At 41.5% G+C, this 25,460-nt stretch overlaps 1 protein-coding gene across 4 annotated transcripts; it reads right to left on the bottom strand.

Moving 5' to 3' along the window:
- Window positions 1-1,796: 1,796 nt before the first annotated feature.
- LOC104141851 (tumor necrosis factor receptor superfamily member 8) lies at window positions 1,797-25,460 on the bottom strand. 4 transcript variants are annotated; one of them, XR_693614.2, is made up of 12 exons: window positions 25,183-25,426; window positions 15,884-15,974; window positions 12,106-12,231; window positions 11,507-11,662; window positions 11,327-11,420; window positions 10,602-10,885; window positions 10,290-10,400; window positions 9,646-9,693; window positions 8,475-8,500; window positions 6,349-6,556; window positions 2,715-3,062; window positions 1,797-2,570 (listed from the first exon to the last, which is right to left on the bottom strand). XR_693614.2 is itself a non-coding variant. In XM_009671414.2 (11 exons), the coding sequence occupies exons 1-11, from the start codon at window positions 25,267-25,269 to the stop codon at window positions 2,815-2,817; spliced, it is 1,479 nt and encodes a 492-aa protein (XP_009669709.1). In that variant the 5' UTR covers window positions 25,270-25,460; the 3' UTR covers window positions 1,797-2,814. The 4 variants fall into 4 exon arrangements, 3 of the variants coding, with proteins under 3 accessions (XP_009669709.1, XP_009669708.1, XP_068771798.1); XM_009671414.2 differs by having other exon boundaries at window positions 1,797-3,062; window positions 25,183-25,460; XM_068915697.1 differs by lacking the exons at window positions 1,797-2,570; window positions 2,715-3,062 and adding an exon at window positions 3,846-3,931.

The following is a 25,460-nucleotide window of genomic DNA, read 5'->3' as shown; positions in this document are numbered from 1 at the left end:
CTGGAACTAGCAACACCTAAAACTAGAACCAGTTTTCAGGTGTGCTATAGGTAGATTATCCACTGATGAAAGTCAATGGCTGGATCCCATAATGCTGAGGTTCTCACACTTCATCTTTGAGGCTTTGGTTCCAGGAAAGTGAAAACCCCTCTGTGTTTGTTTCTTCAGTGGAAAAATTTTGATAACATATTTTCCCCTATATTGAGAGGTTTAATGGATAAAGATGATCCAGTGGACACACTACATTAAGATTTTCAAAAAGCCTTTGACAAGGTTGCATACCTTGCAAAAAATCATCAAAAAAACTATATTGCATTGGTTTGGAGGGAAGGTCATTTTATGGATTTTGCTTAAAGCTTAAAGGATAGGAAAGTTATGGTTGGTTTAAAAGACATGAAGGCAAGAGCTTGGCACAACGGTCATTTTTCAGGATAGAGAAGAGTTAGCAGCAGGTTTCCCCAGGAATCAGCACTAGCATCAGGTTTATTCAAAATCTTCATCAGTGATGTGGAGAAAAGTGAGCACAGTGAAATCTCCAGGTTTGCAGGCAGTACTAAACTGCTTCGGGTAGTTACATGAAATGGACAAGGCAAGGAAATCCAGAAGGCACTCACAAAAACTGAGGAGGCAGATAAAAAGGTGGCAAATGGGCTTCTGTATAGGTAGATGCAAGGTATTTCATTTAGGGAAAAATAACCTAAACCAGACCTACCTGGTGCTGAACTTGCAGCTAGCAGTTATCATTCAGAAAAGTCATCTCGGAGTCATCCTTGATAAGTCTCTAAAATCATCTGCTTAGCGTGCAGGGGCAGCCAAAAAAGCCAACAAACTGGTGAGCACATCGAAAAAGGCATAGAGAACAAAACAGAAATTATCCTTTTTCCACCGTTTAAAATATTGGCCAATCCTCTTCTTGAATGCAGTATACAGTTTGGGTCTCCAGAACTCCAGAAGAACATTGTGAAGTTAGAAAAGATATAGAAGAGATCAACTAAAATGACCAAGGTAATGGAAAAACTAATGTACAAGAAGATTATAAAAAGGTGGGAACTCAGTTTGGAGGCTGAGGGGAATATGACCACAAATCATAAAGGCAGTGGATAAAGAGATTGTAAAACATTGTTGCAACTCAGTATTGCACTAAATTCTGTAATAACAAATTGGTGATATTCACTGAAACAAGGAGGAGGTCAGTCTGAAACAGGTAAAAGTACATCTTTACCGAGTGAATGGTAAATATCTGTAATCAGTTGCCACAGGAGATCGTGGAGGCAAGTTGTACCAGGATATTCAAAAGAGATTAGGAAAATAAATGGCAAGAGGTTCATCAATTAATATGAAAGGCTAGGACAAACTCTCTAAAATCCTTAGTCCAATTACAGCTGACGCTGCAGAAGTATGAGGAGTACAAACAGCAGATATTAACCAGGCTTATGTGCTCTACCTAAATAGCATCTCCTACTGCCACTGTCAGAGACAAAATATTGGGCTACTTGGAGCGCTAGTCTGGCCCAAGAGGGTGTTTTTTATGTTCTTATGTTCCTTCTGTGTGTTTTAAGATAAGTGCCTCAGACAAAAGACACTGAAATTGCGCAGCTGTTATTACGGTACTCTGCCCAGGATAAAACTGCAAAGCAAGTAATTGTTTTTGTGGTTCCTTTTTTTGACTATTAAGGCACACTTTGTCATCTTGCTCATTTTCCATTGTCCTGTGCAAAAATATAGTCAGCACTATTACATTTACAGTTATCAAACAAGCAGCAAAAAAGACGAAGAATTTGCGTAAGACAAGCCAGTTGACCACAAAATAAAACAGAATTTTTTTTTAAGAACAGAGATATGCAAATCAGTGTCACCCAGATGATTATAAGCAATTCTTCTAAAACAAGCAGAAATTAACAATGTTATAGGAAATAACTACTGTGCCTATTTTTCAATTCCTTGCTTTTTGTTGAAAAACAGTTTATTTCCTCCTTCTCCCTTTTTATAAACTCCACACTCAGCTAAGTCCCTAGTTTGTTCGACATCTAAATGTTGAGAACAGTTTGGCTTTCATCACAAGAGGCCACTTTTAGCCTTACTGATGATTTGAAATAATCAAAAACCATGAATCAGACCTCAAAAAATACAGAGATTGGCCTAAAGTATGACAGATTGCAATTAGTTTTATTTGCCTTCTGTCTTCTGAGCCCGTGAGGCACCTTTTGATCATGCTTTCTCAAGGAACGTGAAGTCCATAAACTCAAGAGTTCTGTTTGTGTTACTGAAAACAGAAATTATCGTCACTCTCATTCAAGAGTTGAGGCCCTAAGAAAAACAGCAGATGTTGCAAAACACATGATAAAATTGGAAGTGTTGGTAATACTGGAATAGAAACAACATGTGAAACATGGAAGGATCTCAGGCTTAACTCCGGATTCTGGCCAGAATTTTCACAGCTAGTAGAAGTAATCAGATGTAGGTTTTAATCCATTCCTTCATGCAGGGGAAGCAAGCCGTGAAACTTGAGTAGGTATCCAGAAGTTCTCTGAATTTCGTAGCTTTGATTCAAATTCATTTCCAGCATGATACTGGGAGAGATAAGAGGAAAAGAGAGAAACATTTGATGTGAGATATGAAGGCCAATACTTCTCACTGCTTTGGACAATCCTCTCATCTGTTAGATGAAATAGGTTCTAGTGCTCTTTCTCTGAATGTGTTTCTTTTCAGATTACCTAAGACAATATGCATTCACCTCCCTTGTAGTAGATTCAGGATCATTGTCACACTGGCTATTTCTGTAGCTTCACATGTCAAGCTCTTCTCAATGGGGTATCACTTTTCGGTGGCGGTGGTAGGGTGACGAAATTCCTTTCCCTCCTCTTCGATGGGAACCATGACGTCATTTCCGGGAAAAGATTCCGTCTCCTGCTCTGGATAGTGCATTGCCAGCTCCTGTTCTTCCATGTTTCCCTGGACATCAACATCACTTTCACATCCTCTGACGGCACAGTTCTTGCCACTAGGCACTTCTGAAATGGACCCCACAATGACAGTGTCGGCTTTCATGATGTATATCTTTTCTGAGGAAGGAAAAAAATAGTGCTGAGCATAGTTAGCAGTCACTGCTGTCCCTAGAGATGGTTCCTTTTCCTGCAAAATTTTGATGCTGTACTTACTTTTTCTTTTCTTTTCTTCTTTTTTTAATCAGAGTTATTCAAATCAGGCCTACCACTGTGAAAACACAGAATTTGCTAACCCAGTAAAGCTTTTGGAATTCACATATTATGAGTTGTCTGTTTCACTGGTTATTTATAAGGTACTTTTCATTTTGGGATCAAAGCAAGCACTGAACACACTGAGTGATAAAGATGGCTTGGACATCTCATACTACACTGTCTGGTTTTGGAGCACTGTCAAGGGGACTCCGTGCATTTTAGATCATGTAGATCTAGCTCCCTGGTGATCAAGTAGACGTGCTGGGACCACAGGAGAAAGAGGAACTAGAAAAGGCAGTGAAATATTTGCAAGAGTTCATCAGAAGAAACAATTAATTAATTCCTGGAAGAAGATAGTCATGGAGAGCCCAAGATTTATGCTCCTGCTGTTTTTAGGAGCAACAATATCTACAGTAAAAGCAGCCTTTGGGTGAAAATCAGCAGTATACAGAAATTCCGGGTAATTGACCCAGGGTCTTAGGGCCAGCAGATAAATCAGTTTCTTTCCAATGGAGAGTCAGTTACAAATTTTTCCAGGATATACTTGAACTAGTGCTCAACATGTTGAGCCTACTCCTTTTGGAGTAGGAGTAGGAGGCCTTTGCTATGGCTTGAAGAGCTTACATTGTATTCAAAAGGATGCTGTAGATCAGACACTGCAGGTATTGTTCACAATTGCTTGGAGATATTTGGGGATGGTACGTCAAATCATCACATTCATCCCAAGTCCATCACTCACAGAAAAAAAGAAAGAGTATTCAGTAAGGAAAGGTCAGCTTTAGTGAGACCAAAATAACCTGATTTGGGAACTGCTTATTATGGAGATTTTGTACCCTGACAATGCTGGAGCTGGTGAGACATATGTTAAAAGATGAAGACATAGACACAGAAGTAAAAGCCATGTGACTTGAGAAGGATGATTCAGAGCTACTGCAAAGTTCACACCGGATGCCAGAAGGCCCCAGTAGACTCTGAAACAGATTGGGGGGGGGGAAAAAAAAGGCTGAACTTCTGCTTCACATTAAGGTATCTCTAGGAACCCTGTTCTATGAGCTAAGTGCAACAATTACTGTTGTTCATTAGCATCTGTTGGGACATAATAAGAGTGTGAATATAGTGTAACATAGAATCTGTGGTCTCCACAGGTGACACATTTTTCAGACTGTTTGATGCCCTGTTGTTGAAAGAGTACCAGTCACTCACAAAGATCTTTCCACGTTACGTACATGCCAAAAAAAAAAAAAAAAAAAGAAGGAAGTTATTTTCTAAAGCTGAAAAGTTGTTTCACAATATCAAACTTTAAATCTAACCTAAAGATCTTGCTCTTCTGGCAGCTTAGAATGAGAGCTACCCAGAAATTCCACCTTCCTTCTTATTGTCAAGCAGAGCCAAAGCCAAATCCAAATGTATCTAAGTCTTAAGTACTTTTCACAGGCCCAGTTTATACCTTCTGGGATCCTGGCCGTCCTGACCTGTTACTTAACCATTTCTGCAAGAGAGAGGCTTCCCCTCTCCCTCGCTCCACACTGTACAGAGGTACCTAATTCAGAAAATGAATACAAAAGCTTAAAAATAAATTAATAGGCTGAAGAGAGAAAAGGTACAAAGGTTTTTTTTAATACATTTTAGTGATTAAATAAGTTCACTCTGAGGGAAATGAGAGCTCTTACTTCCATGCATGGGCACCCTTAGCCATCGCAATAGTTAGTTGTTCTTCGCAGAATCATAGAGTGATTTAGGTCAGAAGAGACCTCTGGAGGTCATCCGGTCCAATCCCCCATGCAAAACAGAGCCAATTTATATTCTCCACATTGTTTTTAAGCCTGAATTTCCTTTAAGTGTTATTTTTTGGCTTGGGTCTGTCTCTGCTACTTGTCTGAGTGCCAGAGGAAATGTTTATTTCAAAATTATACAGCTTGCTCCAAACGGAGACACAAGAAATAGCGACTTAGCCATACAACTGGGCTAAGTTCCAGTATTTTTTCAGGCTGGCAGGTAACTTTTGCCTTGTGTGCCCATGCTCCTTTATGAATTCGGCCCAGGGTCTGACAGAAGGAAAGGAAATGATATTTCATCTTCTCTGCAAGCAACATATACAGAGGAGGGAAACAGGAGGAGTAGGGAATGGCAGAGAATTATGTTGGTCATTTCCTTGATTATTTCCTTTGACCATTCTGCCTCCTCAAGAGAGCACTCTCTCTCCCCAGACAGAGAGGTATCATTCTGCAAAAGTCTGTTCTTTGAACTGCTTAGAGTAACAAAAGAATCTCTTGGTCTGTAGCATGGTCTGTGGCACGGAAAACAGAAGCAGCATTTTCTGCTTTTACTTTTCCATATGCTTCCTGTGCTTTTGTCCCAAAGAAGCAGGGCTGGATTTCAGAAATCCCAAGAAAGCAGCTATTTTTTTTAACTCTTTGGATTTGATTGATACCAAAAAAATACTATATATGGAAAGCTGAAAGTGACCAGGTCTGGAAAAAACGTTCCAGGTTTCTTTCACTCTTTATCATCTACCAACATTTCTTTGGGTAGGAAATGGGTTTTAACTGAGTGACTTTTTGTAAGAGAAATTGTGGAATTTTGCATTAGAACTCTTTTTGTCCTTCAAAAAACCTTCAAATGCCATCAAAATTTGGTTTGGAAATGTTGCCAGGATGTCTTGTGCAGATTGTGTCTCATGCAACAATTCTCCTGCAAGCTTCCTTGCCAGACTTTATTTCCTACCCTGTGCTATGGTCAAAGACTTTCACGGGGCGGTCTTCTCCCAGGATACCAGTGGGAGATATATTTGAAGCTGTTACTGTGAAACCAATAGAAGAAAATGATAGCATGAGGCATGTGAAATACAATACTTATTAAATATTGCAGCAACATTTTCAAGATGAAATATTTCAGTTTTCAAATTTCTTCTGCAAAATCACATTTTCAGGAATGAAAAAGAAGAAGAAAAACAAAGCACTTTTCTGTCAGGTTCATAAGAAACTAAGTCAGTGTGAAAATAAGAAAGCATTATATTCAAATGAATAAACATGCCAGAATTTATGTTGCAAAGGCTTTGGATACTTTTGCAGCTTCATAATAATTTCAGAATGACATGTTGTGCTCATGGTTAAAAAACTGAAACGATGAAGTTAAAAAATGCAAGACTCACCAATTCGGTTATTTGTATGGTCTCTCACTCGAGAATCCACAAGGCAATCTGGGGCATTTCCATTGCTCTGTGTCACATCAGTCAGACTCAGATCAGGACTACATGCTTTTTCTGTGCTGGGGACCAAGTTGTTGTTGGTTTCCAAAGGGAGGGTGCTGTCAATTAACTCCTTCTCTTCTGGCTCTTTGTCAGGAGTCAGCAAGATCTTCTGCCAATATAAAGAAGAAAGTAGACTTGGGATCAACCTAAAAATAACACTGTGAGGATTGCAATAGGTCTTTTGAGGCAGTCAGAATAACATAATGTGCCTCACAAGACCACTGTCAGGGAAAAAAATTTTCAAAACTGCCTAACTGATATATGAATACAAGTTTATTTCAACTAGGTTCCTGCATCATTTAAGGTCATAGTTTAAAATAGTATTTATATGCCTAAAGTCACAGGTGGGTTTTCAGTGTGATTTTCAGGACTGACTGAGCAGGTTCTGTCCCTCACTTCCACTGAAATCCAGTTTCCTGAACCTGCTCGGATGCGTTGGTACATTCCACTGCCTTGTCTGCAGCTCTGAGGCCTAGGTACCTCTGTAAATCTAACTATTTGCCATTTTGCAAATCTGACTTAGCTGTTTACACACATTCATTAAATATCATTTTTCCATTTGGCAAGTAAATTGAGGTATTGAGAAGTCCAATGAATTTCCAGAGGTCGCATCCCTGTGCTTTAAAAGTAAGCCATCAGACCTACATTCATTGGGGCCAAGGTCCTTTATTCTGCATAGGATGAGAACATAAAATAATCTGAGACTAACTTCCTTGAATGAAGTGCCGCATTCTTGGACAAAATTTGCCTCCCTTGCAAGTTTTACACTGTACGCTTTGTTGCAGAGTCTGCTATCTTGCCAAGTAGTAGTAGCTGTATTCTGGAGGCTGCAGCTTAGTGGCACATTTCAGTAAAGAGTATAACACATGTAATAAAGAAAGATGCTGGATGTAAGAATTTTGAAGGGATTTGTTCAGGGAGAACTTTAACAAGATATTATCCATATTTAATAGTGAGATAATTCAATATCAGAGGACAAATCTGTACAGATGTGTAGCCATATGGTGAGAGAGTCAAACAGTCAAAACTGAAAATACACGGTTCAACTTCCTCTTAGATTCTGCAAAGACCTTCCTATGGAAAAACAAAACAAGCCAGAGGCTGAACTGGTTGAACTTCAAAATGCAATTGCTTCAGTACAATGGCAGATAGGAGAAATAATCTCAGACTAAGTGTTATTTGAAGAAATCTGTTCCAGAATTAATTACAAACAGTCCTTTAAAGGGGGAGATAGAATCTGAGAAAAGCTAAATGTCCCGCATCACAAACCCTTGATGATTCCTAGCTCTGTTTCTGTTTCCAGAAGGTTTGAAAGAAAAAATAAAGTAAGAATTTGAAATGTGGAATTTAAAACTCTTTCATATGTCTGACTTCTTATGAAAGCAAGAGTGGAAGCTCCCCACAACTCAGGAATCAGCAATGATATGTTGAAATTAAGATAGCTAACTGCAACCAGATTTGTCAGAATGAGAAATATCTTGTGTGTGCACGCACGTACAACATCTAAAGAGCCAACTGTCTTTTCTTTTCTTTTTCTTTTTTTTTTTTTTTTGCTTAGCGACAAACTCCCAGCCTGGATGGAAATGTTTAATAATTTCCAAAGAACCGTGGGCTAACAGCCCACCCTCCCTGTGCCCATATTATGGCCAGGTCCAGCCCTATAGAGGGGGAAAGGAACATGGAGGGAGACAGAAGTGTCTGAATTCCACTTGAGTGACTGGAGCAGCAAGAGAAGACGAGACTGATGCAAAGGCATGTTCTTCCTGTGATTTTGGTTTCTGTCCCATGGAATGACACATGAATGGCATAGGGCCAAGCCAAATACTCCCTTCACAAGCAAGAGTGGCAGCATCACATTACTTCATACCACATTAAACACTGCAGGAGTGTATGCCCAAGACATAGAGGTTACAGTGAAAAGTCCAAAAAAAAAAGGCTGGCACTTTTAAAGAGTACATTTGAAAACATCATTCATTTTTCGCAATGGAAGGGAAAGTGGTCTCTTTTGGAATATCATTCACACTTACTGCATACTTGTTCACTAGATCAGAACCTGTAATGGAAAGAAGAAAAGATATCAGAAGAAAATTCACAGCAATCCAAAGAACATTAATATTTGCTCTGATATACCACCTGGCCATATCCTAAACCTACTCTGCAGCCTAACCCATCTGCCTTATGGTTTCTTTACCACGGAGGGCACACTTTTGTAATATGGAGATGAACCAGTGCTGTGTTGCTGACAAGAGTATGAGGTCCTGCTTTCCCCAAAATGCTTTGTGGCCACCCCTGTGGCCACACCACAACTGGCGCTCATCTAACCACATGATGAACTGATAACACTTGCTAGTTGAGCTGAACAATTTACTTAGAAAAAAGGGAATTTCAACTGGAATAACAAGTTGGATCGGTTCATTGTATAGTCAGATTAATATTAAAAGGTAGTACAAAGGGGAGGGGATTTTATGCAAAGACGGAGGGAGGGAAAAGAAGGAGGAAGGTGGGAAGAATGGAGCATACAGCACCCTTTTGCAGTACCACGAAGCTTGAGTGGCTCAGGCTTATTATCTAACTTCACTCTGACTTGCTGCCACCTGTATTTTCAACATGTCAGCCTTTTATTGCTGCACGGCAACAGGATCTATTGTATAATGCAAGTGAGAGAGCAAAACTCCATTTTGAGAAAATTGAGCTGCACATGAAAAGCGTTAAATCCCATTCCTGAATGAGTGCGCAGAAAATGCTCAGCTATATGGTGATTAGAAGAATCTAACACAAGAGAATAGGGCAGTAAATGGAAATGGAAATGCTGAGGGAGGATTAGTTAATAGGCAAAATGAATTTACTCCAGGGGATTTGTATAGGTTGTTGTGGCTAACACACCTTCCAGATGTTAATGCCCAGAAACGAACAAGGGACCTGGGCTTTTTTGCAATAGGGCCTCCCAGCACTGCTGCATCACCCCACCATTCAGGTGCAACGGGAAAAAAGTGCCATCTAGTGGACTGTCATATCCACAGCACTTCTCAGACACACGACAGACAACAGGACTGTCCTTTTGCCTGTCAGATCCATACGTTTGACATGAGAATGTTCCATGTTTTAAATTAAAGTTCCAGAAGTTAAAGCCGCATATTAAAACTAGCCACTTATTCATTAGGCAAAAGGATTACAGTTCCTGGCCATTCAATCACTCACCTTGAGATCTGGACCTGGCTTTGTGTTCGGTGACTGAATACAGATGTGCTGATAAAAGATACCATTCATTTAGCAAAACTCGTCGTGGGGCATACAGCATTACCACACCCACAGGCCTAGCTGTGAGAGCAGCCAGCCACCCTGCTCACAACCAGCCAACCAACCACATCCACGTTCCTGCTTTCCATAAAAGAGGGAATGTGGATGTGCAGGCACACCTGACACCTCACTTAGAGGCACTCTGCAGCTTTGCCTATCAGCAAAAATCTCTCTTCCTCTCCGGCTCAGTGCCATCAAACCCTGTCCCAGGAACCAAAAAATACTCACAAAGGACTTCAGAAAACACAGGTATCACTTAATTTAGTGTTGGTGCTGAAAGAAGAAATCAGTGGTTACCATTTCCCCACCCAGCTTGTAGTATCTTCCCCCATAACTTCACAGCTGCTTCAATCTTTCTCTAATGTTCTCCAAGATGCTGAACGAACAGTTTGCCTAGGACCCTTATCTGGCCTGCTTTCACCAGGTGCTAGCAAATATTCTCTTCCTCAATGATCTCCTAAAATTTTAGGAGCTATTTTAGTTCCCATATGGCAGACACTTGGAGAGTAGACAGCATGCTATGGATTACAGCTTTAAAAACTCACGCTTTCCTTTGAGGATGAGGATCCGTCTCTTGCAAACCTTCCATTTCCAAAATAACAGCATGCCCGCAAGTAGCACTATCACAGAGAGAATCACTCCCCAAAGAACAAGACCTATAGCACAGAAAGGGAAAGGGTGGACAGGAGAGGCCGAGAAAAGGCAGAAGGGGAACTATTAAGTACGTCTGTGTATTTGCTGGACACCATTTCACAAGCCATAGGGATCTGTGGGAACCTCCCACATGAGAATAGCTTTTTCCAAAAATATATCCAAATAAAACCTGCTGGACAGGGCAAACATTTTATCTTTGTTACCTCTCCTTGTTGTCCTCCCCTTGGCTACATCTGAGATAGGAGAAGTGCCAGCCAGAGCTTTCTCCTCAGCAGTTGAACTGGGGTTTTCAGCTGTTATGTCACTTCGAAGGATACTAGCAGTGGTCACCAGCTTCTCCTCAAGCCTTCTTGCATCAGAGTTATTTGTTTCATTGCTTAATCTCACAGACAAGGTGCCTGGGGTGAAGTGTGGAGCTCGGTCCATGCAAACTTGATCGTGCGTGGCATTTCCTCTGCTTAGCACTACTTTGTTTACCTTAGCACAACTAGGGAATGAAAGAGAATAGTGTATCAGCTCTAGAGGAAACTGCATGGTAGAAGATAAGGAGATTTCCTATGTGACAAACATCCCTTTGGTCATTTTTGTGCCAATTGGATTTATTTGCTTTTAGTGACAAGGTGATTAACCGTCTTCTCATCCATGGCACTGTTTCTTGAGCTGGATGCAAACCCAGTACTCATATGCGTGTATAATCCCACTGTACTCAGCAAACTAAAAATAAGGCAAGAGAGATTCTTTCTTCCCTCCTACATAAAGCTGTGCAACAGCTGTGTATAAAGAGAGGCCTTCTAAACTCTGCACACAGGCACAAAGGTACCCCAGATAAATCTGTATACTTTGCACCAGAAGAGCTGACAGGTCTCCCTTCAGGTCCTTTATTAGCTTTAAGTAATTAGCTAGTCACTTTTAAAAAACATGGTCTTACTCAGTGTGGGGCTTGCAAATGTCGGTGCTGGAGTTCTGATCGGAGAAGGTCCCAGGAGGGCACTTTTCACAAGAAACATCAGTTGTTGAGGTACCTGAGGAAAAATAAGTGAATGAGGACCAATCTAAATGCACCAGGTCCAGGCCTATGGCCAAGATCAGAATACGGAGGAATTTCTACCTTTGACTTTGACTCCAAAACCAGCCTTGCAAATAGTGTGCTGCTGGCATCGTATGCAGGTGTTCAGAACAGGGGTCTGACAGAACAAGCCTGGTCGGCACTCACACACACGGCTAGAATTGAAGGAGCAGGGGGCTCTCTCCACAAGGTCAGATTCTGTAGGGAAGAAATTGTGGGAGTAAGAAGGGATCACCCTGCAAGGGAGGTACAAAGAGGGGCCCCATACTGAGGAACATCAGTTCAAAGACTCGGGAAACAGAACGAACTGTTGGCACTCTTTGCCGTGGTAGCTTAAGTCATGAATAATTGGTGAAGCCTGCAGACAAAGCCTGTAGAAATATGGCTTCTAATACAAGACAGAAAGCAGAAATCAAACTTAGATGGCATTTGGATGAGAGAATTTTCAGGCAGTCACAGGTCACACAGGAAGTGACACTGATCATGTGCAAGGTAGCATTCCGCTCTCTAAAACAGAAGCCAAGGATGGATAATTATTCCGCTGAAAATTCTACATAAATAAAATGTAATAAAGTGTAAATAAAATATATAGAGAGGACATCACTGTGTGAGCTATATGTGAGGGAAAGCAAAGCAACTACCTTTTGTGCATGATACACAAGCATCGCATTGTGGCTTCTGGGACGCTTCATTTAGATATTGTTCAGGTCCACATCTCATGCAATGTTTATATGGGTCCGTGGGACATTCTTTCGTTTTAACATAGCCTGGAGGAAGAAAAACAAAATATGGAGGATACCCATTCTGAAGTACAGGAGACAACTATCCTAAAGTGTTAATGCATACTCATTTACCTGTTTCACATGCTACCACAGTCGTCCCACTGTTTAACCTGTCACTTGGTTTCTCTAGCACATTCTTGCCTTTCCCCTTCAAGGGATCATAGCTGTTACAGTAACACCATTCATGGTAACCTAACAGCCACTACTATGGATTGCTGCAGAATAGGCACATGGGAAGTCATTTGCTGAGAGTTGGAAGAAACTGACAAGTCTGCAGTGAGGGCAATATTGTCCTGCCATTATTAAGGCCTCAGGCAATTGCTTTTGACATTTATTTTCTGTCTATAGCAACTATGCCCTGATATTTTGTTACCTAAGGCATCACTTTTTCTTTCGAAAGCTGCCAGAATCTCCTAGGTGCACATGGACTCCTACAGGAACAACTCCCAACTCCCACCCTTGTGTTATAGAACAGAAGGTGACAAAACTGTAATTTGTATAGTGTGCCCTATATACCCCTAGCAAGTTTGTGGTAGGTTGGTTTCCAAGCAGTTCCGATATTTTACAGCTGCCTTGACAGTCATGAGTGAGATGGCTGAATTTTACAGTTGTTTTCCTTTGAACATCTGAGGACAGCGCTCATTGTCCATGTACAAATCATACTACACGCGCATGTCTTTCTAATGTTGGATGTCTACGCTATACAATTTCTCTGCGGACACCTCCAGTTCACTGGACTCATTGCTTACACTTTGAACATACACTGCCCTGAATCTCTCAGACCATCAGTGCATATGTAGCAGAGGTTGAGGAGTAGGCTGGATTAGATGACCTTTACAGGTCCTTCGCAGCCTAATTTATTCTATGACTCTGTGTTTATGTTCAGTGATCATTCCCCAGTGACAAGCTTTTAAAGGTGTCCAGCTGGCAAGCTAGGTACAATAACCTGCTGGGAGTATGGGGAAGGCTGAGACAGAAGCATCCCTACCATTTCAGCTCCTGAAGCAACACATTAGGTATTCTACGGCTGGCCATAATGCCAAGGAGATTAGAAGGCGCAGCAGTCAGCTGTGACCTTGTGTCCTTGCTGGGAGGTGGCAATAACTATCAGAGGGTAAGGAACAGTAGCAGTTGCAGAGGCAAAAGGAAAAGCTAAAGCAGCAACATAAAGGTAGGCAAAGAGTTAAATGTGTCACAGATGGCAAACAAGAGAGAAATAAAACCAAGCTTTAGCATACAGCCTACATCATCCAATCAGAAAGGGTTAACAACAGGGAGGGGAAACCTGGCAGGAAAACAACCCACCTACTAAGTATTTTGGCAAATACGTTGTGGGAGTGCAGGTAAAAGCAGCTATGCTATATTTAGCCTACTAAATACCACCAGACAAGCCTGAACCATGTCACTTCCATCTGCTCAAAACTACTTGTCTGAAATTATTCTTTTCAAGGTGAGGGCTGATTGCTGGAATGGTCTGAATCTCAGCACTTGAACTGCACACGTGTACCTGCATGTGTGTCATTTCCCTCCTCCCAACCTCCCAGAAGCTATGACTTCAGCTCTTTGAAATTTCCTGCACGCATGGGTGTCTCTCTTGAGGGGTGTGTGCTCCAGGTGTGTTAGCGCTGAAGCTTGCCCAACAGTGTCTTTGGGAGCTGTCCTTCACTCAATGCGTTCATAGGTCAACATACAGATAAAAGCCTGAGCAGTAAGAATACCAGCTGCAATAACCTGTACAGAAAAAATGTACCGAAAGTAAGTACATGATATAAGTGTTTTTCTTTTCTCAGTATGTGCATTCATTCACTCTTGAGGAATAGCTGTTAACTGTGAGTGGGAAATTATCTGAGTATTGATTGCAGCACTATCCTGTTGAACTGGATATCTGATTTAGAGGCTAAAACAAACAAAGTAAAAAAAAAAAAAACACCAAAAACACATAAACAGAAGTGAAGTGGAATAGTCAGCTTCTGCATAATATGAGCTGTTCTACCATATGCCATTATTCGCCATGAAAATCTCTGTTCCTCCCCTCGAGAGGCATGCTTTGTTCAAATGCTTTGTTCTGTGATGACAATAAGATAAGGCTCTCCTGCTGTCCCAGGGATGAAGTCTCATCTTACCTGGAGAAGAATAAGTACTTGAAAAGAGAAGTGGCAACTACATAAATTGATTAGAATGATCTTTTGAGGTTTGGTTTGAAGCTTATCTTGAAATTGAGCTTGAAATTAACTTTGAAACAGAGGATATGGCTTCCACGTGGGTCAGTGTGCTCAGAGTGAAAGCTGTACATATGCGGGCTAGAACACCAAGCAGAGTAAAGCCAGGCTGCATCAAGAGTTTGAGATGCTCCACTCTCATTAAAGGGCACTTTAGAAGCACTTTTTCTCTACAGTGAGCAATCGAGTCAGTAGCAGATAAGAACAGGTTACAGCTTGAAGGAATAGTGGAAGATTAGAAAGAAAAACATTCTTATGAGCTCCTGTTGTGAAGGAAATCCTGGAGGATGTGAAGTGAACCCTGGAGGATGTGAAGCAACGCCCAGGACTGACACATGAGGATGTGGCCACAAAATAAGTTTCAGGAATATACAGAGGTGAAATGTTCAAGAGCTGCGGCTCATTACAACCAGATAGTGATCAGATGTCTGTTAGAGACCCTGCTATGACATCTGCCATTGTGGGAATTTTTGCAAAATATGGCTTTGAAGGAGAAAAGAGCCTCTTTTATTGGTATCAGCTCAAAATCAGCACCTTCCCATGCCTTTTTTTTTTTTTTATAGAACCGGCTTCTCTGTCCCTTGGTCTTGTTTACTCATATGTCTTTTGAAGGATTCTAGTGGTGTGCTCAGGAACAGTGCAGGATGTCCCAGTGGGGACCTTGATATAACTTCATGCAAATGCTGACAACCAAGCACTAAACCATTCTATGTTATTAGAGCACAAATAAATGTCAAAATTTTCCTTTTAAAAAGAAAAAGGAAACATTTCTAGAACAAGAAATCGATGATGGTGAAGTCCCATAAAATGCCCCACCCACTGAGGGGCTTTCTGGCCAATAGGGGGAGTTTCAGACATTTCCAGGACTCGTCTCACAAAGGTATTTCCTGCTTCTGACTCCATGTGCCTTTGAGTCATGGCCAGCTTCTGACAAACTTTATTCTGTCCCCTGAAAAGGGGTTGTTCCCTTTCTCATGTGAGACACTTTCTGAACTGTTTTGACTACGAGGATAATGGCAGATTTTCCACACCATCATTCTATACTTTGTGTGTGTTTGATCAGAAACAAATTTAGCCTCATAATTTAATTGAGCTATTTCATGCTCTGAGACAAGTTGAAATGAGTCCTTAGACCTGTCTACTTCTAGCTACTTCTGAGTGTCAAGTCGACCAACAAGAAATACATACAAAACTCTGGCAAGTTATCCTGTTTGCGCTTTACAGCTTCTCTGCACGCAGACTGAACAAGGAACAGGGCACTGGAAAAATCAAATTCATGTCTGGATCCATACCAGAGAGTCATTCATGAAATTGCACTTTTCTCCAGGGCCAAAATGCAAATCTGCAGATATATATGGTTCCTAGTATCTCTACCACAAAGCCCCATGTTAATTTGTTTGCATTATAAACATACCGACCTGAGGGACACTTGTAACAGCATCTTCGTAAAGTTTCATCGTAGAACTGGTTCTCAAGTGTGTCACAGGAATGAGATGTGATTAATGATGTCTAGAAATTTAAGCAGATCAAAGACACAATTAGAAAACATTTACTGCTCTATGAGGGCAGTAAACAACAGTATCCTGTTGTTAGCAACGATGGTTGCAGATGGTAAGGAAAAGTCTACAGCTTTTTGAAAGCCCGCGTACCCAAAAGCAACTAGATTGCTACTGTACATAAACTTACGCAAAGACTGCAATATTCTATATATTTAGGAATGATTCAGTATGTATCTTCATTCAGCAGACTCTTTTCCCTGAACGTGATTAAAACGTAGGATCGCAATACTGTAGTCCAACCTGTGCCTCAAGCATTTCAGCAGTCAGAAGCCAAGTCCCTGTTTCATACTGTAAAAGGGCAGTGGTGTTACCCTACAAAAAATGCTTTTCAACCTAAAGCTCCAGACACCCTTCAGAACCTAGCTGCAGGGCCAATCAAGATCACTAAAAAACGCTTGCCTATTTGTTAGATTAGTCTGCACCTTCACCAGAAATCTTGTAGCAGTTAGAAAGTCAAAAAAGGCTAAAAGTCACAGTCCTAAAATCATTGCACCTTAACTTGAGATAGGGATTTTGTAGAAGAAAAATTCTCTACACAGTTGTAATAGACTTTGAGCTGTGTACACTGGAATAACAGGTGGTGTCACAGTAAACACTAAATCTAGCCAGATTATAATCCATAAAAATAATCATTTAAATTAATATCTAGTCCTATATTAGTTCTACACATCCACCCTGTGAAATCTATGTTGCCACAGTTCTCCATTTGCTCACATTACTGTGTCTAGCTGCCTGTACATCATTTATCTATGTAGCACACAAGTCTTTTTGTTCAGATACTTGTGTGATCATAATTCTTGAACTGAACAACCTAAACATGTATTCACTGTAACAAAAAAAAAAAAAAAAAAGTTTTACTTATAATCTGGGGACAAATCCTACAGGTAGTTTTTGCCTTGAAAGGAATGCCACAGATTCTTATTCACACAGTGAAGCCCTTATTCAAATAACTAATCCCATTTATTATGTGAGTAAAGGTTTTCAACAACAACCTTTGCTTTGACAACATCACTGATACTTGTTTAGACCAAAAAAAAAAAAAAGTTTTAATATTAGCTTAGGAAAAAGACTCAGCTACGAATTGTATCAGGAAGCAGATAATCAGACTGCACTTCTGTGTGGCTGAGGCCACTACACACTGGGAAATGTGGTGTCTCCCCTAATAACCCCCTAAAAATGTCGTTATTTGAATTTAATTTTCAACATTTGCCAGAAGGTATAACTGGAAACTTTTTGTAGAGAAACTGAATCAGCAGGTTATCCAGAGATTTTCCCACATGATAATGCTAGAACAGTTAACAAAGATTTCAGGAAATCTATGCCCTGGTTTCTGCAGGTGAATTTCCCATTGCTGTTAGAAATAAAATCTATGATTTCCTACTGCCTTTATATGCAGTGCAGAAACTTAACGGCCAATTAATCTCATACCATATCCTGCTATTTAATATACTGTTCTTTTCACGATGGGAGCACAAAATACAGAAGTTAAATAACTTGTCCAAGGTTACATCAGAAAACAGGAGCTTTCAGTCAATGAGGAAATTAACAAAAGAACTAGAAATAGAAACATATCGAAACCATTAAAATTCATCCAGCTCCAGTAATAGAACTAAGAAATCCTGCCTGACACATTTCTGCACTAACCACTAGGCCACACAGCCTCCCTACAAAGCATTTTTTTCTAGCTTAGTGTATAGAGGAAATAGCAGATGTCTCCCTCAACCTAACTCAAATTAAGTTTACAAATGCGTGCCCTGTATTTTTCTTTTCTGAAGAGATAGCCTTAGACTGTAGGAAAAGGAAGTGGAATCTCCTTGCATCTGTGTGGAAGAGCACCCAGGTGAGCCAGCCACTCTTAAGACTAAATTAAATAACAGGAAATGACACAATGAGATCAGTCATGCTTAGACAAAGGGTCATTCAGGAGTTGCTTCAGTGATGCGGAGTGGATTGCTGAGATTTATAAAGAAAATTTAAGAAATGACAGCAGCCTGGCTATATCTAAGTCATCATGGATTAGTTTCTCCATAAGATCTCCGGGAAGTTGACACGAAAATCTGATCCTCTCTTCCTGGTTCTCCTGTGCAACCAACTCTGGCTGCAAATGATGCGGAATTTTAAATCAGGATGGGAACAAAATTCTTGAATAAGTTATGCAAAATATAAGCTTACAGCTTATTTAATCGCCTCTTCTCGGGTTTAAACACAGGAATAGTGTCTATCTACAAGCGAGAGGAAGGGGCTGTTTTTAAAAACTGATTGTGTTTAAAATATCGAAATCATCAGTTTTTAGTATCGGATTCTGCCCCTAGTTTCAGTGATGTAAATCCTGGTCATGAATTTGCCTTGATGCCAGTGCTGTGACAAATTACTGTAAGACTTATACATAAATACTGCATAAATTATGAAAACAGACATGTGAAAGAGAGTACTCAACACAATTTTTTTTCTTTCCGCAAGAGGGCAGCTAGATACTACAGCCAGCTATATATTACATGAAATCTGCAGCCTCACGGTAAACGCAGCTTCCAAGAAGCCAGCCACGAGCACAGCGCTGCAGCACCCTTTACCGTTCACTGAGCCAAGTCCAAGACACTCTACTGGAAAAAGAAAAAGTCATTTTAACAAAATCATATGGGCTCTGCTTCTCTAACATATACTAGGCTGTTCATGAGCTCAATTTGAAGATTTCATGCCCCCAAGCTAAGAAAAAAAAAAAAAAAAGCTTGCAGTAAGAACCCCCAACCCCCCCTCTCCAAGTTTGTGTGGCGTTGAAGCAAATAGGTGCCGAAAGGCAGAGACCATACCTTGCAAAAAGGGCAGAGGGGAAGGGCCAAGGTCTCCAAAGATGGCAAACCTTTCAAAAAACAACGGGGCCAACTCATTTTCTGCACATCTGATTGGGCTACGTTCGGGGAGAGGGTGAAGGGGTGACAGGCATACAAGGATAACACTAATTGTTTCCTTTTTTCTGCCTATGTGTAATGAATATCAGGGCAATAAACGAACTACAACAAATGATGGCCAGCCAAAGATAGGAGGTAAAGAAGGAACAAACATATGCGTTATTAGTGGGTAGCAGTAGGCCTGAGCGGAGGTAATTTACACACTCAACAGCTGAAGGTGTGAATTACCTCAGTTCCACCACCTGCAACCACTCTACCCACACACAAAATACTACCTCCTACACCTCCTCTCTAATTAGGGTGCAAGTTTGCACTAAAACATTGACTTTTCTCTTTTTTTTTTCTTTTTTTTTTTTTAAATGAGCTCAGTATTTCCATTCAGGAAGAGATTGCTGGAAACAACTCCTTTCTACCTTAAAAGTGAGGTATGGAGATGGAAAGAGAAAATAGGTGAAGCAGCTGAGCTGTACCACCCAGCCAGTTTGAAACGATGACTAAGACTCCTAAAAACCCGACGACTATATTCCTCTGGAAACAATCTCCCTGCGTGTTCAAACTCTCGGTTAAATTTGACGTTCGACGCCCTGCGTTTTGTGTGTCTTGCAACATAGCAGAGAAACTTGCTGAAGTATCTTTGCATACACAGGAGAGAAAGAGCAAACCTTTCTTGCTGTCCATTTGTAACTTGAAACCTGGGCATGTTGCCTTGCGTACACAGGTGAGTTAGCGAAAGCGTACTTAACCAGGACTTCGCAGGAAGAGCAGAGCTAGACTTCTGTCGTTATCAGTTGGATTTACAATGGCTTATCGAAGCGCAGAGTTCATTTCTCAGCAATCCCTCTCAAGCTGCTGACCATAAAACTTACACAGAACCAAGCACAGTTCCTAGGTAATCTTTTTGCTGGCACTGGTAATTGTTTTTCTACTTGGAACATGTTTTTTTCCAGAGAAATCTTGTGTTTGCAACATTAATACGATTTTTACAGAAAGCAAGCGCTTGGCCGTTCTGTGATTCAGCAAATACGCTAGTTTTTATTTTGTCAAAGCCAAAACTAAAACTTTTTTCAGGAAAAGTTCTTGGCCTTAGACTTCTCTGTCTCATAAATCACTGCAAGATTTCCACGACAGTAAAAATTTACAGCTATTTTTCCATGAGAAATTTTCATGCTTAGAAAGCAGCAGGAGCCAGTATTATACAGGCAGCTAAACACATCATCTTGTTACCGCTTCATACATGCTCTGAAGCTATCTTTCTTTACCATTATCCTAATTGTACCAACAAGGAAACAAAAGCACAACAAAATGAATAGGTCAATGACAAAGTCAGGAACAGAGAGAGACTAAACTGCCTGCAAGGAAATATCTCACCAAGAAGCACCGAGGATTATAGATTTCAGATTTACCAGCCCCTCTCTCTTTGTGACTCAGTGCTTTGTGCCAAGATATTGGAAAGATACCACCTTACGGATTTCCTTAATTGGACCATGATCTTAGGTTGCTGCGTGTAAGAAGACCCCAAGTGATATGATCGACGTAATTTTTCTCTTTTTTTTTTTTTTTTTTGTTCCTCAGCTATCGCAGAAATGTGGACATCAACCATCAAATCCATCCAAATTTGGAAGAACCACAAAATACTTAATGCATATTTGTCTTGCTCTTCCTGGAGAGAAGGCAGACTAAATGCTGAGTTAGGAAATATTTGTAAGGCAGACTAACCAAGATTGTTAAAAAGCCAAAAATATTTCAGTGGCTTGGCCAAAAAACATCAGATTTCTCCAGAACTATGGGGGCAATGTATTCAAATAACCTCTTAGAAATTAAGGTTGCTGAAAGGGCATGTCTGCTTTCAATGGCAACTTGCCATTGTTATGTAGTGGTAGCCTACTACGGACTGAACCTGGAACACAGAGAGGCTCTATAATCCTCAGCTGGTAAATATCAACATGACTTAGGTGAGGTCCTACTGTCTGACTAGCCCAGCACTGAGCTTGGATCTCCTGGCTCACCCCTGTACGTACCCACAGCGACACGACAGCCACGAGGCTGAGGGCAGGAAAAGGCCCTGCAGCTCTAACGTTCAAGACTGGCGGTTCCATTTCTGGTTCTATCATTGCTCAGCCTCATTGGTCGTTGCAAAACCTCAGTGATACCACCTTCTTGAAAAGAAGTATCAGCTGTGACTGCTGGAGGGTTTTACCTTTTTGATCCCATGGTGTATAGTCTGTGCGTTGAGGCCCACAGAAAAGAAAATGGTAGGAAATTGTCTACTTAGAGCGTTGGTCATTTTTTCTGTTTCCAGTAAACTTACAGAAATTGTCAATTAGCCAGTGAGGAAAGATTCACTTCATCATTTTTGCCCCTTACTGCTTAATTTGTAGGGAAGGATCTGTGTGTGAGAACTTTCACTTCTGCCCAATGTCCTCCTCTTCTTCCTTGAAAGTCTAGAGACACTGAGGAGTGTAGTAAAATTCATACTCATCAGTAACTAGCATCCGGCTTTGCTTCACCAAGGAAATCTCCATCTAGCTTTACAAAGTTAACTCTCCTCATCTCTACAAGGAACAGAATGAAATGCTGCCACCTCAAAATCTTATTTTAATTAATATTCAAAGTATTCTTCTCCTTTCATCTCTTGACTGTTCTTTCTTCCTTACCTACTCTCTAATCTGAATCTCAAAACAGAAGCAAAACTCAGCATCTTTGGTCAGGAAAATGCAAAAGCCTAACAATTTCACTTTTTAAGGCAGCTTCTGTATCGTCTGCCTGGAGGAGGCAGAAGCAATACGCTGTACATTTCCCTGTCCTCTCTGCAAAAGACCATCCAATCTCAACGCAGAAACCCCAATTTTATCTCAATGGCATGTTATATTGACTGATTCTCAAAAGAAAAATATTTAACTATGCAACTTCAGCCTTTCAAATCCTTATCCCCTGTCTAGCCTATACCCGTGGCCTAGCAGTAAACACAACCAGCGACAAAAAAAGCAGACTCTACCTCCACGAGTACTGACAGCTCAGTTAATGAATATACATTGTAACAGGACTTCAACACTAAAGGAAGACTACAGCAGTATCAAGGAATGGGGAGCAAGGAATCCAGCTGTGGTGGAGAGTAGGTCTTTGTCCTTCCCTCTGATGTGGAGGAAGCTCTGACTGCACGGGTCTTTGCCAAGAGTGAACTAACAACATGGAAATATGGGCCTGTAACAGCTCTGCTAATCCAGCGGCTTGTTGCAATCACAGAGTGCCGTCTTACTTCCCCTCTCCAATTTGTACCCACATGTTCCTTCCCCTCGAACTCTTTGATTCAGATAGAGCAACTGTGTGGCCAGAGGATGAATCAGTTCTAGGAGCTGATCCGACAGAAACTTCTCCTTTCTGAATTTGTAAAGTTGCATTTTCAGCGGGTTACTGTACTGAAACAACTCTGCGGCTGCTCAGTCACTTACTTCAGTGTAAGAGCGTTGGTGTCATAGCGTAGCCAGGAACAGGGCCTCCCCTTTGTGTGACAGTTCTGTTGACTGGCACCGCTGTAACGTGAAACCTCGCAGGCATTATTTCTGGATCTATATACTACATCAGAACTGATTTGATCTGGATTGGACTTGGGGACCCAATGTAGAGGTGATGCTGCTTTATGCCAGCTGTGGGAGAACAGCTAAGTAGTCAAGCTAGCAAGACGCTAGGCTGGTGTAATAAACAACCCCTCGTGTAGCAGAAAGCCTGCCACTATAGAGTTAATCTGTCCACATCCTCGCAACAAATGTAAACGACATCAGTTTATATCAGGTTAGTACTTTGCTTTGGCTTTTGATCTACTACAAGGACTTCTTAAACAGGATTTAGTGTACTGTTATACTGGAGACCGCGACTGAATTTTACTATTCTCTTTCTCCATGCAGTCAGTGAAAGGTTTTTGATTTAGCAGGAGCTGGATTACACGCTCAGAAAGAAAAGATCATAATTCATGTCGTGTTGGGACTGCTCTACGGCCAGGGATCCCTTGAGCTACCACTTTCAATGTCCCAACAGACAAGCTTTTTTTTTTTTTTTTTTGGTAAGCTTTACAGACTAAGACTCAATAAAATAAGGCAAACGCTTATTTGATACAGGGCATTTGGACTTTTCAGTGCTTGTTTCTGATAATTTGTTTTAGAAAATAGGCTCTTTATAGCTCTTCTCACTATCCTTTTATCTACAAATTTGCTATTCCAATTTAAATAATGGCTATTGCAAAGATGGTGCTGAATTCAGTGAGCTACTCTGCAGTTCAGTCAGGACAAGGTTTGACTCATTCATTTATGGTCTTCGAGCTCATAGAGAAAAAGTGATGGTGAGGCAGAGTAAGAAACTAGCTTGCTACAGATGAGCTGTAAGTCAAGAAGAAAGCATATTACGGTAAAAAAAAAATATCCTACCAGCATTGGCTGTTCTAGAACTGAGTAATGCTATAGCAATACAGTTGACTCCCCTTTTGAGCTCCTATCGAAATTCTGACACTATTAAAGACACAGGCTGATCATCTAAGACCTTAAGTAGTTAAGCTTCATCTGCTTGATAGTAGAGATTTTATTAACAAGTGAGAGTTACCTGAATATTAAAACAAACTCCAAACTGCAGGCTGAAGTGAGGAGGAATATGGTTTAAAATATAACCACGTTGACATCATCTCAGGATGTGTTATTTGTTCACATTAAAGTGTTACCTGTTTTCCAGTAGCAGCAGAAGCAGACTGATGTGACAGACGCAGTACAGAAACACAATTGCTTATTCCAGCAAGATCTAAGTATGTATTCTAGATAACTGATGATTTTGCAGTGAATCTGAACGTCAACAAGGATTAGAAAACCAAATTTTCTCTGTTCCTGTCATGTTGTGAACAAAACACCAAAGGGATGTTAAATAGCAAAAATACCATCTTTTTTCTAATGCCTTTCCCTCAAAGCAGTTTGCATACAGTAGATCAGGCATCCTTATCTGAGTGACCCCCTAAGTATTCCTGAAGTGAGTTAGGACTGCAGCCTCCAGTCCTATAGAATAGAGGAATCGCTGTATTTCAGGGCAGATAATCAGGGCAAAGCAGAGCAAACTTGCAATGTAGGAGGGGAATTCACAGCTAAAGACACCAGAGCAAACTCCTACTCTTAACAAAAAGCCAGGAGGCTCCTTTTCAAATGTCTGTGAAGGCAATGCAGGACATGGTTATTTTCAAAGATCACATCGAATTAGAGTCAGTTTCTAGTTAAAATTCTCCTGGCAGCCCAAGTGACCTGCAATATTATTCATTTACAATGTACAGACAAGTGTCTCAAGTTGGCACAGGATAATATTTCCACTGCCAGGACAAATGGCCAATTTCAGGAACCAATCTGGTGTGCAATTAGATACCTACTTAACTTTACCTATTCAAAGAGCCTCTGTGACTTTGATCATTTCTACACGTGTGCATAACTGCCAGCCAGAGGGCAGGCACTGAGGGCTCATTGCCGCATGATCCACGGGAAATGGGGGAACATGACATGGAGGGAGAGGGGGAATAAGCCCGCAAGAACTGATACGATCTGAGCAGGGAGTTAGCTTGCAATACAGCATCAGCCGAGTGTGACTAGGGGGCTATGTCTATTTTAAGTGAATTAGATGCAGAAATCCCGGCCCATTCATGAGGAAGTCAGTGTCAAAAGGGTGGGCGGCTGTAAAGAGGAAGGTATTTTATTGTTTTGTTTGCCTTTATACCTTTCACTTTGCCAACCCAGACTCACAGCAGCAGAGAGAGCGGAAGCCCTCCAAGCCAAGCTCTGCAAGGAACATGCCTGTCACAGAGCACCTGGCCCTCCAGGCAAAAATAAAAGCCACTCACCCAAAACAAAGGAGAACAATCTCTCTCCCCCTCCCTCTCCCCCTCCAGCAAATCTCTCCTTATTCTGTAGCTGTGATGTGCCTGGAGGTGCAGTAACACCACCAATGCCCACCAAAAGATGTGGATCGTGGCTCCTACCCGCTGGCTCCTGCCTGCAGAGTCCCCAGTGAGGACAAACTCTCCTGGCTGCTCTGTGCGAGCTGCCTTTACATCTTTATTGCACTGTGTTGCGCTAAATCTGTCTGCGCGGAGCTCCTGCAGACGCCCACTGCCCTGCGCACCCAGCTGGTGGGAGGAATCGCCTTGCAGCCCAGGGTGCCCCCAGACCGCCCCAGCCCCCCGGGTACAGGGGCACGCTGTGGGGGCTGCTGGATCCCAGAGCTGCCCTGCCTTACCTGTGGGGCTGCCTGGATGTCCTGAAGAAGCAGCAGGAGCCACAGCCCCAGTGCCAGGCTGCGGGCAGCCATCTGTGATGGCAGCATTAACTCTCCCCAGTTGCCAGCATCGCAGGTCAGGGAGCTGGGCCGCTCCTCTGGGATGGCGCTGGGACGGCACACCCAGGGTCTGGCCAAGCCTCACCTCGCTCCGTGCCGCGGGGCTCTGCTCGTCCAGCCCAGAGCTGCTCCAGCCGTTCAAGAGGCGGGGGCAGCAGGCTTTGAGACTCAATCAAGCT

Source organism: Struthio camelus, chromosome 21, assembly GCF_040807025.1.
Source record: "Struthio camelus isolate bStrCam1 chromosome 21, bStrCam1.hap1, whole genome shotgun sequence".
Taxonomy (NCBI): Eukaryota; Metazoa; Chordata; class Aves; order Struthioniformes; family Struthionidae; genus Struthio; species Struthio camelus.
This window is presented reverse-complemented; position numbering and strand designations above follow the sequence as displayed.

What these genes read in the sequence shown, in the direction of transcription:
- LOC104141851 (XM_009671414.2), bottom strand. Translation starts at nt 25,269, where the DNA reads ATGCTGCCATCACAGATGGCTGCCCGCAGCCTGGCACTGGGGCTGTGG. An exon ending in ACATCCAGGCAGCCCCACAG is followed by an intron (nt 15,975 to 25,182) that starts GTAAGGCAGGGC and finishes TTAAATTTCTAG; the next exon opens with ACATCATTAATCACATCTCA. An exon ending in ATTTGCAAGCCCCACACTGA is followed by an intron (nt 10,886 to 11,326) that starts GTAAGACCATGT and finishes TTCATTCCCTAG; the next exon opens with TTGTGCTAAGGTAAACAAAG.